Source organism: Myotis daubentonii, chromosome 20 (genome assembly GCF_963259705.1).
Source record: "Myotis daubentonii chromosome 20, mMyoDau2.1, whole genome shotgun sequence".
Classification (NCBI taxonomy): domain Eukaryota; kingdom Metazoa; phylum Chordata; class Mammalia; order Chiroptera; family Vespertilionidae; genus Myotis; species Myotis daubentonii.
Genome location: NC_081859.1, coordinates 10,911,125 through 10,924,010, shown reverse-complemented (window position 1 = coordinate 10,924,010; position 12,886 = coordinate 10,911,125). Strand labels below are relative to the sequence as shown.

The following is a 12,886-nucleotide window of genomic DNA, read 5'->3' as shown; positions in this document are numbered from 1 at the left end:
GTCCCCTACTGGGGATCGAGCCCACAACCCGGGCATGTGCCCTGACCAGAATCGAACCGTGACCTCCTGGTTCATAGGTCGATGCTCAAACACTGAGCCACACCAGCCAGGTGCACAGTTATTATTTTAATACAAAGAGCATAACAGCGATAACTACTGTGTAAGAGGTAGAGTCAAGTGCCCAGAACAGTGCTTGATACTTAAAAAATACTGAATGTAAATTTTCCTATTGTGATCATGAGCACATACTTTTAGTTTTGCTGATAACCAGTGATCACAGGTGAGTGGAGCATAGTTTGATTCATTATTTATGAATACTCTCAAGTTTACATACAGTAATTTCACTACTTGGAACTCATATGTCAGATTCTCATCCATATGTTAAGAAATTAATATATGGTTTTTATCTCGCAGTGTTACTTCCAACCTGAATTTCCTTTATCCATCTTCTGTAATAATAATAAAAGCATAATATGCTAATTAGACATAATGTCCTTTCGGACAAAACCAGGGCTGCCAGGGAAGCCCAGATCCCCGGTGCCAGAGGGCAGCCGGTGCCAGCAGCCGGGAGAAGGAAGGCCTATTTTTGCACAAATTTTGTGCATCAGGCCTCTAGTAATAATATAAAAGCTTAGAAATGTAATACATCTTATTCAACGTTTCCCCCCCACAAGAGCCAAGTGTAAATTCATATTTTATATGATTAAGTTCAATATTACTTTTCCAAATTAAATATTTTGCGTGCGTTCGTACTTAGCTTTACCCATTCCTTCCTGGATCTTGTCAATCGGTCAAACCACTTAAGAAATATATACTTAATTCATATATGTGCAATGTGCCGTCTGGGGCTTTTGGAAAGGGAGAATACAAAGAAAAATAAAACATTGTCCCGACCCTCAAGAACTATATAACGATCTCTGCTTTTATATTGCCTTGAATCTATTATAGTTCTCATTTTTCTCTTCTAGTTGCCTCTGTGCAATGATCCCATAATTTGAATTAGTTTCACATCACATCTCAATAAAACTAGCCCGTCTAATGCACGGTTATGATGAGCTTGGATGTGATAATGTTTGTGAAAAGCCCAGCCAACAAAAACACCCTTTCGATGTGGGAGATGCTATTTTATTTCCCTGTCAACGCTCAAGAGTTTGTGTGTGTGAAGGCGGAGCAGCCATGCTGTTTTCCGGACTTGGTGTGTGCCGGGCTGTAATGAATGAATGAGGCGCTGCAAACAATTCGCCGGACCTTCCTAAGGCACATGTTCTCATTGCGTAATAGTACCCGTCTCCTAGGAGCCTTCTGAGCATTAAATGAGATAATCTGGGCAAAGTGCTGAGCAAGGCCCACCTAGAAGCACTGAATACATGATAAAAACGAAAAATAATAGCTGGCCTTTATTTATTACTAATTATGCAAAAGTCATGTTATGTTTTCAGGGTAATTATCTATACAGGAAACCTATAAAGTATATTACAGCTGTAATAATGATTATTTTTGTAGCGCTCATACTTAACTAGCACAGTGATTGGCTCAGTGGAAACAATAAATATTTGCGGCACTCTTGGGGACTCTGGACTATACTTACCTTTGAGGCCCCAAGTAGCTCTATGTCAGTCAGCATTTTTGCAAGAATAGAATCTGACTGCAGCAGAAAAGGAATTTATTTAAAGACATCGGGCCTGTTTATTGCAATACCTACGCCCACTGTGCCTCTTATGCAGCGGTTCTCAACCTGTGGGTCGCGACCCCTTTGCGCGGTTGAACGACCCTTTCACAGGGGTCGTCTAAGACCATCGGAAAACACATATATAATTACATATTGTTTTTGTGATTAATCACTATGCTTTAATTATGTTCCATTTGTAACAATGAAAATACATCCTGCATATCAGATATTTACATGACAATCCATAACAGTAGCAACATTACAGTTATGAAGTAGCAATGAAAATAATTTTATGGTTGGGTCACAACATGAGGAACTGTATTTAAAGGGCCAGAAGGTTGAGAACCACTGCTGCTACTAGCCTCATGGAAATCGGGGCGCTCACCTGATTCTCACACTCACAGGTGTGCCCAGTCTACAGAAAACAACCAATGGGGTGTTCATCAGAGGTGCCCCCAGGCGCGCTAGGTACCAAAGCATTTACTGTTCCTTGTCCAACAAAAATTAGCGAATTCTTAAAAGCTGATTGAAAACTCAGTCTCTCACCTTAGAATCTCTTCAGTCAGCGCTCCTTGGGCATGCTGGGTGATGGAAGTGAGCGTGATGAACAGTGGCTTTTCGGTGAAGGGGTGAAGGTCATTCTCTTTATTAAGGTCGTTGCAATGAGTGAAAGCAAGACCGGGTTAGTCCATGAGAAGGGGCAGCCATTTCTATTCTGCAAGGGAAAGCAAGCTTCCTTAGTGCTCACCCCAGTGTTCCCCTTTATCTTCCAGTTCCTTGTGAGTTTGAGCCACACCGTCGACAATTGCTGGGGAGAAGAATCTCAAGGGATTGAGCTAAGGCTCTGGAGATGGGCAGTTTTGCACCTTGTTTTATACATTACAATCAAAAGAGGAGACACGGGGGTTACCCAAAATGCTTTGGTGATAGATTAGGGAGGCGGGAGAGAGCCAAGCAGGGAAACCCCTGGGATTAGATAAGAAGTAAAATGATAGACACAGGCTTCTTGTATTTAGGTGGGTGCAGGGTAGTTAACAGTCAACAAGTAACTCAGTAACAATGAGGGGATGCAGTGCTTGTGCTTTGAGGGGTCCAGAAGAAGGAACATGAATTTGACATCCCGACGATATGTTATCATTGATGCAAAATGACAGCAGGCTCAGTTAAGGTAAAGATTGACCTTTGTCAGGGACGATCCCGGCCTAGGACATGACAACCCACCATAAGCTGCCTTTTCATGAGTAAGTTTTCATTTCAGGCCATCCTTGTGGTGACTTCAGGGCTCTGAGTTGGCAAGGCCGTCACACAGGCCTCCCTGAGCCGGTCAGGTTAGCATGTGGCCTCTTTTCGTCTACACTTACCTTCCTAATCCATGTTTTTTTCCTAACGGTGACGACATCTGGCAGGCAATTGACATTCAACCTTGGGATCCAAGTTTGTTTGGAAGCCCTACAGCCAGGGGACATATATGATTTCTTGAGCAAACTCTGTGGAAGTTTCTAGACTTGGTCTGTGCTTTGAGAAGAAAGTGGGAGAACGTCAGCTCTTTAAGCATTCCAGCTCTATTTGTAGTAACCAGCTCACCCTCACTCAGTCTTTGAATTTTTCATGTCCTTCATTCAGCTTTATGTAGGCACTGTCCCAACTGCTATTTCTACAACAAGCTCTTCATTCTAGACCAGCCCAGGTGGTCTTTCTGTTGTCTAAGTTCCACCCTTAGCACTGCATGGGTTTAAAAAGCCTTTTCCACCTGTGAGTGAGGTCATGTGATACGTGTCTTTCTCGGACGGCTTATTTCACTTAGCCTGATACTCTCCAGGTCACTCATATGTGGAATCTAATGAACAAAATGAACTGATGAGCACATCATTGATGCTTCTCTCTCTCTCTCTCTCCCTCTCTGTCTGAAATCAATACAAATAATATGTTTTAAAAAATAAAGACCCCCCCCCCCAACTAGTCCAGGAAACAGAGTACGTATTCTCTCTGCTGCCCATGGAGACTGGCCACTGTTTCTGACACCAGCCCCTCTATCAGCCCAGGCCCTTGGCTGCAAGTATGAAAAACAGGCTCTATCTGACCTCACCCGATAAGAAATTCATTTACAGATACTGGGCAACACACAGAACCTCCAAGAAAGCTATGGAAGCTACTCTTGTGTTCCATAGTCAGGACAGAGTCTAAAATCTCACAGGTTTATTTGACGAGATCATTACTGCGGATGGCTATGAGCGTGCCAGTGCACTAACCACCACCATTACTGCCACAATCACCACCTCCTAAGAAATGGCTCTAGGTGGCCTCTTCTTCTTTTTGTAATTTATCTTTATTGTTGAAAGTATTACAGATGTCCCCTTCCCCCTGCCCCCATTGGCACTCACCCACTCCCCAGGCTCTCTCTGCACTATCGTCTGTCCCTGGGTTATGCATATAAGTTCTTTGGTTAATCTGTTCCCACCCACCCCTGTCCCCCTGAATCTTGTCAGTCAGTTGCATGCTTCAATGTCTCTGGATCTATTTGGCTATTATTGCATCAACAGTTTAAAATTCCAGCTCGGGGTGGGTACATCTGATGCATCTACTTTGTAAGGGTGCCTGAGCCTTGCGAATTTTATACTTACAGATAAAGCTCTGTTTGGGTAATTTCTCAAACACTTGAAGGGAGATTCATTAAAAAAAAAAAGGCAATCTAATGAAAGACAGATTAATTGGCTTACCATGTTATGAAGTATTTTAATGTGAAAATATGATGCTATAACATATTTTAATATAAAAATATGATGCATCTTTCAGAGAAAAAGAAAAGTCCAGACAAACATAATTTATTTCTAGGCAGCTACTAAGGGATTAGGATCGGTTTCTGATTTATGCCCTTGGGAACCCATAATTTTGCTGCCTTATAAATTCAGCCAGTTCACAAGCAAGTGAACAGGCTTGCCATTAACTTTATGCCCCATTATAGTAATCTGTCAATATCAGTATAAACTCTACACTCCTGGTGCATAGGATGGTTTAAGTAGATTTGCCTGGATATGTGGCCACCTAAAGTCATACCAGTGGTTTAATGGAGAAGCTGAGAAAATTCTCAACTGATACAAATCATTGAAATGATCCCTTACAAAAGTTTGGAGAGAAAAAAAAACCTTTGTAAAAGTAAAACTGGACCCATTCTAGTCAGGATTGTGGAGGCAAAATGTGTATGTTGGCCTGGCCTGTGTGACTCAGTGCTTGAGTGTTGACCCATGAACCAGGAGGTCATGGTTTGATTCCCAGTCAAGGGCACATGCCCGGATTACGGGCTTGATCCCCAGTGAGGGACGTGCAGCAGGCAGCCAATCAATGATTCTCTATCATCATTGATGGTTTCTCTCTCTCTCTCTCTCCTGCTCCCTTCCTCTCTGAAATCAATAAAAAATATCTTTAAAAAATGTGTATGTTGGTAGCACTTCCTCATAGATCCGATTTTCATTTCAGCCTTTACTTACTTTCTGCCCCCACAGGATGGAATTTCCTGTCACAGCTTCTCTTCCATCAGCGCTCCCCACTCAATTTCCCACTTGTTTATCAATCTGGCTTCTTACCTACTTAAGGGCGGTATTGCTGTCCTGTCAAGCTTTGCAGTGAATTTGTTTTTTAGGCAGATCTTTGAACCAGAAGAATGTAGAAGAATCCCTACTATCTTCTGGGAAAACATGGCTCTCAGGTGATAAGAAATAGCTTTATTAGAGGGGACTCTGGTTGGGCAATAACTTTGAAGGTCAGTGGTAGATACAGCTTGATGTTTATTTGTCAGCCTTGGAAATACTTTCCCATAAGTATAAAGTGGATCAAGCCTGCAACCAAGGTGCATGCCCTTGGCTGGAATCAAACCCACAACCCTTCAGTCCACGGGCTGACGCTCTACCCACTGAGAAAACCAGCTAGGGCTGTAAGAACACCTTTGAAAACATATTCTAAAGCAGCTCTGAAGAGAGAGTCTGAATATTTAGAAATATGTGACCAACTGTATTGGTCAAGGTTTCCCGTGCCCGTCAGTACAGGCAGAAGTATAAATCAGGGCATGCGCATTCATGGCTGGTTCCCTTTCACCCTGAAAATGTTCAGTTCCCCACTCTCACCTGTTCAACCGTGAAGCATGCATAGAAAGATCATAAATAATATATAATCACATGGGATCAACATGTACATACATTAGTGTTAGTAATAATTTTGCTGACATTAGAGTTAGGAAACTGAAGATGATTTGCATTCTCCATACAAAACTACTCCAATAAAATTTACATGAAGGGTTATTGGGGGAATGGAATTAATATTTAAAGCACTTAAAAGAGTTCCTGCCCACAGTAAGAACTCATATTAATAGAGAGACAGATCATTAATTTAAAATTAGCTAATTAGATATCAGGTGTTAACTAGCGTTTCTATCGGGGGAAGGATGGTAGGGAGCAACAGACCTGGTTGTGCTGCTTTTAAAAATACTTTATTTTTCATGGAGAAGTAGCAGCAGCCTGGAGTCAACATGGTGCCTCGCTAGCCTTCTGTAATTTATTGGAAACTTGTCACTGGCCTGGTTCTCTCTGCCTCCACAGAATTCATTAATATCATGCATTTCCCTTTGCATTATTCTTTGCTTCCTGTGAATTAGTTTTGTTAGGAAGACTGAGTGACTATAAATTCCTGCCAGCGTAGGTGATGTTTATTACTATTATTATTATTATTGTGGTGGGTGTTACTTTCTCTCTAGTCCTCAAGATTATACAGGGCAAAAATACTCAACTGATACACTCTTAAATGGGTATTTCCAGATTACATGAGATCACCCTGTTTTCTTTTATAACTGTATTTGCCCCACAAAGTATGGCTAGTCCCTGTTCATTTGCCGTTTGAAAAGTGATGGTAGATTAAGAAAAAAGAAAAAGAGGAGGGGGAAAGCAATGGTACTTCATCTTCTACTTGACTTCGGACATTATTGTAGGATAAGACGTTATCTGGCATCCCCTCTTTGTAGTTTTGTAAATCACCAGCGCACATCATAATTCTAATGTGTCATTCATATCTCATTTTTATATCCTACAAATATGTGAATTTTATCAATTGCTATAGATGAGAGGGAAAAAAATCTCCACAGGAATCTTTCTGGGGATTGTACTGACTTCTAAGTAGAATGAATTTCAGATACTAGAGACGTTATTTCTAGCACTTAAATGTATTTCGTGTCTATTTGTCATTTTAAAAAAATAAGATGAAAGGCTTATTCGTATTCTCTCTCCTAGACGGAGACAGCTGTTTGTTCTGTGTACAGCAGGTGTCCAATAAATGGCTTGGGTGGCTGTCAGTGGTGACTCTTAATGACTTTATCATGAAGCAATTATTCATGTGTTAGGTTAAAACCATGTTGCTTAGAAATAACCCCATGATGGTTTTCAGCTGACACAATTATGTACGCTTTGATAGAATTACATTCTATTTTAAGCTATCCTTTACTGCGAATATAATTTACTGATTTAGAGACTTTCAGAATAGCATTAGAACGAACAACGAAAAGAATTAAAATATGCATGCCCACGAAACAATCAAGGCTTATCAAACGTGTTCACGTAAAAGATGACAATGAAATGAATGATTAGTTTTCAAAGTAGTGGCATCTGTTCCGAGACTACTCCCAGGACGCCCCAGTCCCAGGCATCAGTTCCTTTATTCAAAAGAGCAGAACTCTCAAAAGAGACATACGGGACCAAACAAAGCATAGGGTTCTGTGGCATTGGAATTTCAAAATGCATTTCTTATTTGTAACCCTGCTTTCTTAAAAGATGACTCGAAGCATATCAAATGGACATGTGCGCAAATATCTTTCCTCGGAATCACTTGCGCTAGGGTGTTATCATTTCCTTTGGTTTTACTCTTCCTTCTGGTAAAAGTCTATACCTGCAGTGTCCCAAAGAGGCCACGGCTCTGCATGTGTTTGTTGTAGAAGAAATAACAACCCTAATATCCGTGAATGGAATTTTCTGTTACGTTGTTAAAAAGTTGCATATTCTAGCATTGAAGTAGCTTGGATCTGACTATCGAGCTAGCCCTAACACATGGAATAAATATAAATTAATTGCTCTAACCAGGTATCTGAATTAATGTGGTTCATTTACCAAGTGAGAAATGGCACATTTTAAGAAGTGCTAATGACAATATGGCACTCTAACAGAGATGGTGCCTACATGCAAAGAACAAGTGTTAACACAACTCGTCCAAATTCCGTTGAATGATAATGATAATGATAATAATAGCCATAATGACATTTGAAAATATTTTTTTAAATATATATTTTTATTGACTTCAGAGAGGAAGGGAGAAGGAGAGAGAGAAACAGCAATGATGAGAGAGAATCATTGATTGACTGCTTTCTGCAGGCCCCCTACTGGGGATCAAGCCTGCAACCTGGGCATCATCAAACAGGTGATGTCCTGGTTCATAGATTGACACTCAACCACTGAGCCACAGCAGCCAGGCTGAAAATAACTGCTTTTGAATTGGGTCTTTAAGACTAACCAAATTAGCATTTAAAACAACTGCTCATACTATCATAGACTTTCAAAGGTACATGAGACTATCATCAGGAATTCTCTATCTCATTTACAAAGGGGGAAACTAAGGCACAGAGTGGCTGGGGTTTAATGCATACCATACAACTTCATAATGGGTAGAAAAATGACTAACACGTACTCTGTCGCACTTGCCAAGTGATACTTGTTCAGCCATTGGAAACATTTTCCAAATCTTGCAGTATGTTGGTGTGTGTTTGTGGAGTTAATCCAAACATGTACTTCCTGATATTTTCAACAAAAATATTTTCAAAAATACTAAAAGCAACAAAAAGTGCATGTTCTGAGTCAGTTTATACTATTTACTTCAGATATAAAAGGAGAGATGAGGAAAAGGTTCAGCTATCATATTTTAATATTTTAAATGTGATAAAATATGTAATATTGGTCATTGTAATCTTTTTACCTGCACAATTCAGTGACATTAACTACATTCAGAATGTTCTGCAACCATCACCACTATCTTGTCTCCAAAAAGTTATCATCTCCCCAAACAGAAATTCTGTAGCCATTATGCAATAATTTCCCATTGCCCCCTCTAGCCTCCCCTGGTGAATTCTGATTTATTTTCTGTCTCAGTGAACTTAACTCTGCTAGAGAGTTCACATGAGTGGGATCACATCATATTTGCTTTTTAACTCACGTATTTTCAAGGTTGCTTTGCATTATGGCATGTATCAAGACTTCATTTATTTTTATGGGCAGTTTTGGTGTTTCTACCTTTTGGCTATAGTCTCCACTGTCTTTTTGTGTTTGGATAATTAGTAGACCTTTTAGATTATTATTTATTTTCATGCAGCATTAACTTTTGTTGCTACTGTTGGTTAATCAGACATTTGAAAATAAGATGATTTCAGTCATGATAATTAGTACAACAAAGATGAGAGTCAATATTGGAGCTTTAAATGTTTTTTATTTTTCTCTTTAGTATTCATTTATGTTTTACACTATTATATCAAAGCAAATTGCAAATGATTAAAGTGAATAATCTGAGTATAGAGTTGAATCTTATAATTTTCTATTTTAAAAAAATTTTCCCTCTTTAAATATTAATAAATGTGCTTCATAATACTATATATCTTCTATACTAAGTTAAACATTTCTGAAAATATTTCTTTGACAAAAAACACTTGGAAAGGCTTATTAATACTACTGACAAAAATGAAGGATGAATTAATGACCACTACCTATGGAGAGAGTTCATTCAAAGACCTTCAAAAGGAGAACATGAAAAAAAAATAAGTTTAGCTTCAATTTTCTGACCAAATTATTTTGTCTTCTTCCCTGAAAGTTCTATTTTAAAGGGAAACCAAGAAGAAAATATTATTAAAGCATCAAAACATCTTTCTATTCATTTGCTACACACCAATAATAAATTGCATGGATTCATTATTTTTTAATATTAACATGTGAAATGTGTTTTGGAGAAAAAGGAAGATAATTGTTTATAATTAACGTATTGGATTTTCATGATTTTTTTTCCAGATGAATTCAAGTTCTTTATGAAAAGGCTGCCCATGAATTATTTCCTCAACACGTCTACCATCATGCACTTGTGGACAATGGATTCTAATTTTCAGCGCCGCTACGAACAACTGGAGAACAGCATGAAACAACTTTTCCTGAAGGCGCAGAGAATTGTGCACAAGCTCTTTAGCCTCAGCAAGAGGTGTCACAAACAGCCCCTCATCAGCCTGCCAAGACAAAGGTAAGACATTGGTGGCGATGTAGACAACTGAGGGCATTGTTCTCCCAGGGGGCTCTGCTTGTGTCTGAACACAGGTGTGTGATACAGTGTTATTCACATGATAGGCAATCATCAGAAAACACAGCATGATCTCAGGTCTCAAAGCCATGAATTGTGGTTACTTTCCAAAGAAATATAGTACGTGAGGAACATACAAACCAACACTTCCTAATTTTTTTTTCTTTTCTTAAAAAATATTTTTTACTTTCATAGACGGGAGAGAGAGAGAGAGAGATAGAAACATCAATGATGAGAATCATTGATCAGCTGCCTCCTGCACGCCCCCTACTGGGGATCCAGCCTGCAACCCTGAGCGGGAATCTAACCATGACCTCCTGGTTCATGGGTCGGTGCTCAACCATTGAGCCATGCCAGCCAGACTTTTTTCTTTTATTGTTAAAATTGAGAAGTCAAAATAACTTGGTATGTGTGGTAGTCAACTAAGAATTGTATCACAGTGAATACAGAAACACAGAGCCTTATGGTTAAATTGAAAGCATTAGGAAAAGCAGGGCCACAGACTGGAATTTCTTTGTATGTAATTTTGAATTAAAAGAATTTAAAGATTATGTTCTTTGATTAGTGTTCAGAGTACAATAAGCCTTATTCAACGTGAATCTCTGAAAACTGCTGGAGAAGTTACTAATAATTTATGTGAATGATGACAGACTATTAAAATACCGTGTCTGAACTCTAATTTTGAGAAACACAGTTTTTAGATTTGCTACTTTAAGATATATTGACCAGACAGTGCAATACAAATTGTATTTATTTATTTGAAGTCAGATTAAAAATACATCAGAATGAAAAGCTAAGGAAAAATATAGAATGATACCACAAAAATATGCATTTGCACTATCTCGGTAATAAAATGCTTGCATTTTGACTTGATGCTTAAATCATTAAGAGGAGAAATCTATAATTATTGATTTTTTTCCCTGAAAAAAAAAAGAAACACCTGAAAGTCTATACATTTTTCAAAATTCAATTTCAAAATAAATCATTGGCATTTTTTCCCCAATTCATTGGATTTTAGGATATTCAAAATTTATGTCACCATCACCACAATCTAAGTTGAGAACTTTTTTATTCTCCCCAAAACAAACCCAGTCCCAATTAGCAGTAACTCCCCACACTCCACACCCAGCTCTCGGCTATTTATCTCTAGAAACACGTCAAACCGGCTGTCCTTACAGCTTTACCTGGTGTGGACATTTCTTATAAAAACAGTCATGCACGATGTGTCTTTGTGACTGGCTTCTTTCATTTAACATGGTGCTTTCGGGCTCATATGTGTAGCGTGTATCAGTAGTATTGGGGGTCTCACATGTCATGAACTCATTCATCCTTTGATGGACATTTTGGTTCACTCTAAGTTTTGGCTAGTGTGAATAATGCCGCTGTGAACACTCATGTAAGTGTTTTAACGTGGGGGTATGTTTTCCATTTCCTTGGGGATATACCTGGGAGTGAAACTGATGAGTTAAGGTAACTATACGTACCACTTTGAGGTGCTGCCAAACTGGTTTCCAAAGTGGCTGCAGCATTTTGCATTCCCATGAGTGACAGCTCCCCTACCCCACGTCCTCGCTGCTGTCGTCCCTCCTTTGACTGCAGGCGTCCGGTGGATGTGAAGTGGCTTGTGATTTTAGTTTCTATTTCCCAGACTAATGATGCTGAGTATCTTGTATGTGCTAAGTGCTCAGTGGCTATTGTCTTGGAGAGATGTCTATTCAAATTCTTTACTCATTTTTTCCTTTGATTTTACTTTGTTATTGAGTTGTTGTAAGAGTAGGTTATATATTTGGATGCTGGTCTCTCATCAGTTATATGATATATGAATATCTCCTTCCATTCGCTGAGATCTCTCTCTCTCTCTCTCCCCCCTCTCCCTCCCTTCCTCTCTCTCATTCATTTAAAGTGTGCCAATTTGGTTTCAAAGAACTAACTTTTGGTTTTCTTTGTATTTTATTTTTTCATATTTAATTGAGTTTTCCACTGTAATCATTATTTCCTTCCTTCTGTTTGCTTAATATTTACTGTGATTTTTTTTAACTTTCATAGAAAAGATAGGTTATGATTTAAAAAGGTTCATTTTCTTAAAATATAAGCATTTCCAGCTATAAATACTCCTCTGAGCACTGCCGTTTTGTTATTTTATGCATCCTTGAAGATTTCTTATTTCTTCTACACATAAGGTGCTTTTATATATAGCTGCCTGTGTACATTCCCAAGTAGAGAATCCCGGCTGGTGGGAGACACTGTTACTTAAATATAATGAACGTCATGCTTCATGTGTGGGTTAAATACAGTTTGCAAACCACTAAAGTAGATGGCTCTACCCATCAAACAAAAATGGGAAATATAAGAGTCTGGTGGGTCGGGAAGCAAGTGGATGAGTTTGGCTATGCACAGGTTGGCTTTACCGTAAGAAGTTGGCTTAACAGGTCTGGACAGAGCGGGATATTGACATCTGAAGCTCGGAGGAGGTCTGAGCAGGCGGGATGGCGCCCATGGGTGCTTGTGAAACCAGGAGATCTGAATTTAATGTCGCGAAAAATGCGGAGATAGAAACTGCGGGTGTATGGAAAGGGTGGGTGGAAAATGGAAACTGCTAGTGAGCAGAGAGCAGGGTATAATACAGGGCTGGGCAAAAGTAGGTTGGCGATGGTTCACCTGTAAACCTACTTTTGCCCCATCCTGTGTATCTTAAGAACCACGTTGCGGTGTTGCTCAGTGGTAGAGCATCAGCCTGTAGACCAAAGGGTCTTGGGTTCAATTCCTGGTCAAGGGCATGTACCTGGGTTGCAGGTTCCTTTCCCGGCCCTGGTCGGGGCACATTTTTAGGAGGCAACCAATCAATGTGTCTGTCTC

General features: G+C 39.4%; 1 protein-coding gene across 2 annotated transcripts in view; it reads left to right on the top strand.

Annotated features, from left to right (window-relative positions):
- BRINP3 (BMP/retinoic acid inducible neural specific 3) overlaps positions 1-12,886 on the top strand; it is a 170,180-nt gene that overhangs the window by 126,188 nt on the left and 31,106 nt on the right. For both annotated transcript variants that reach the window (XM_059677811.1, XM_059677812.1), the window contains exon 7: positions 9,751-9,973. In XM_059677811.1, the coding sequence (XP_059533794.1) occupies positions 9,751-9,973 (223 nt within the window). The remainder of the gene's footprint in view (positions 1-9,750; positions 9,974-12,886) is intronic.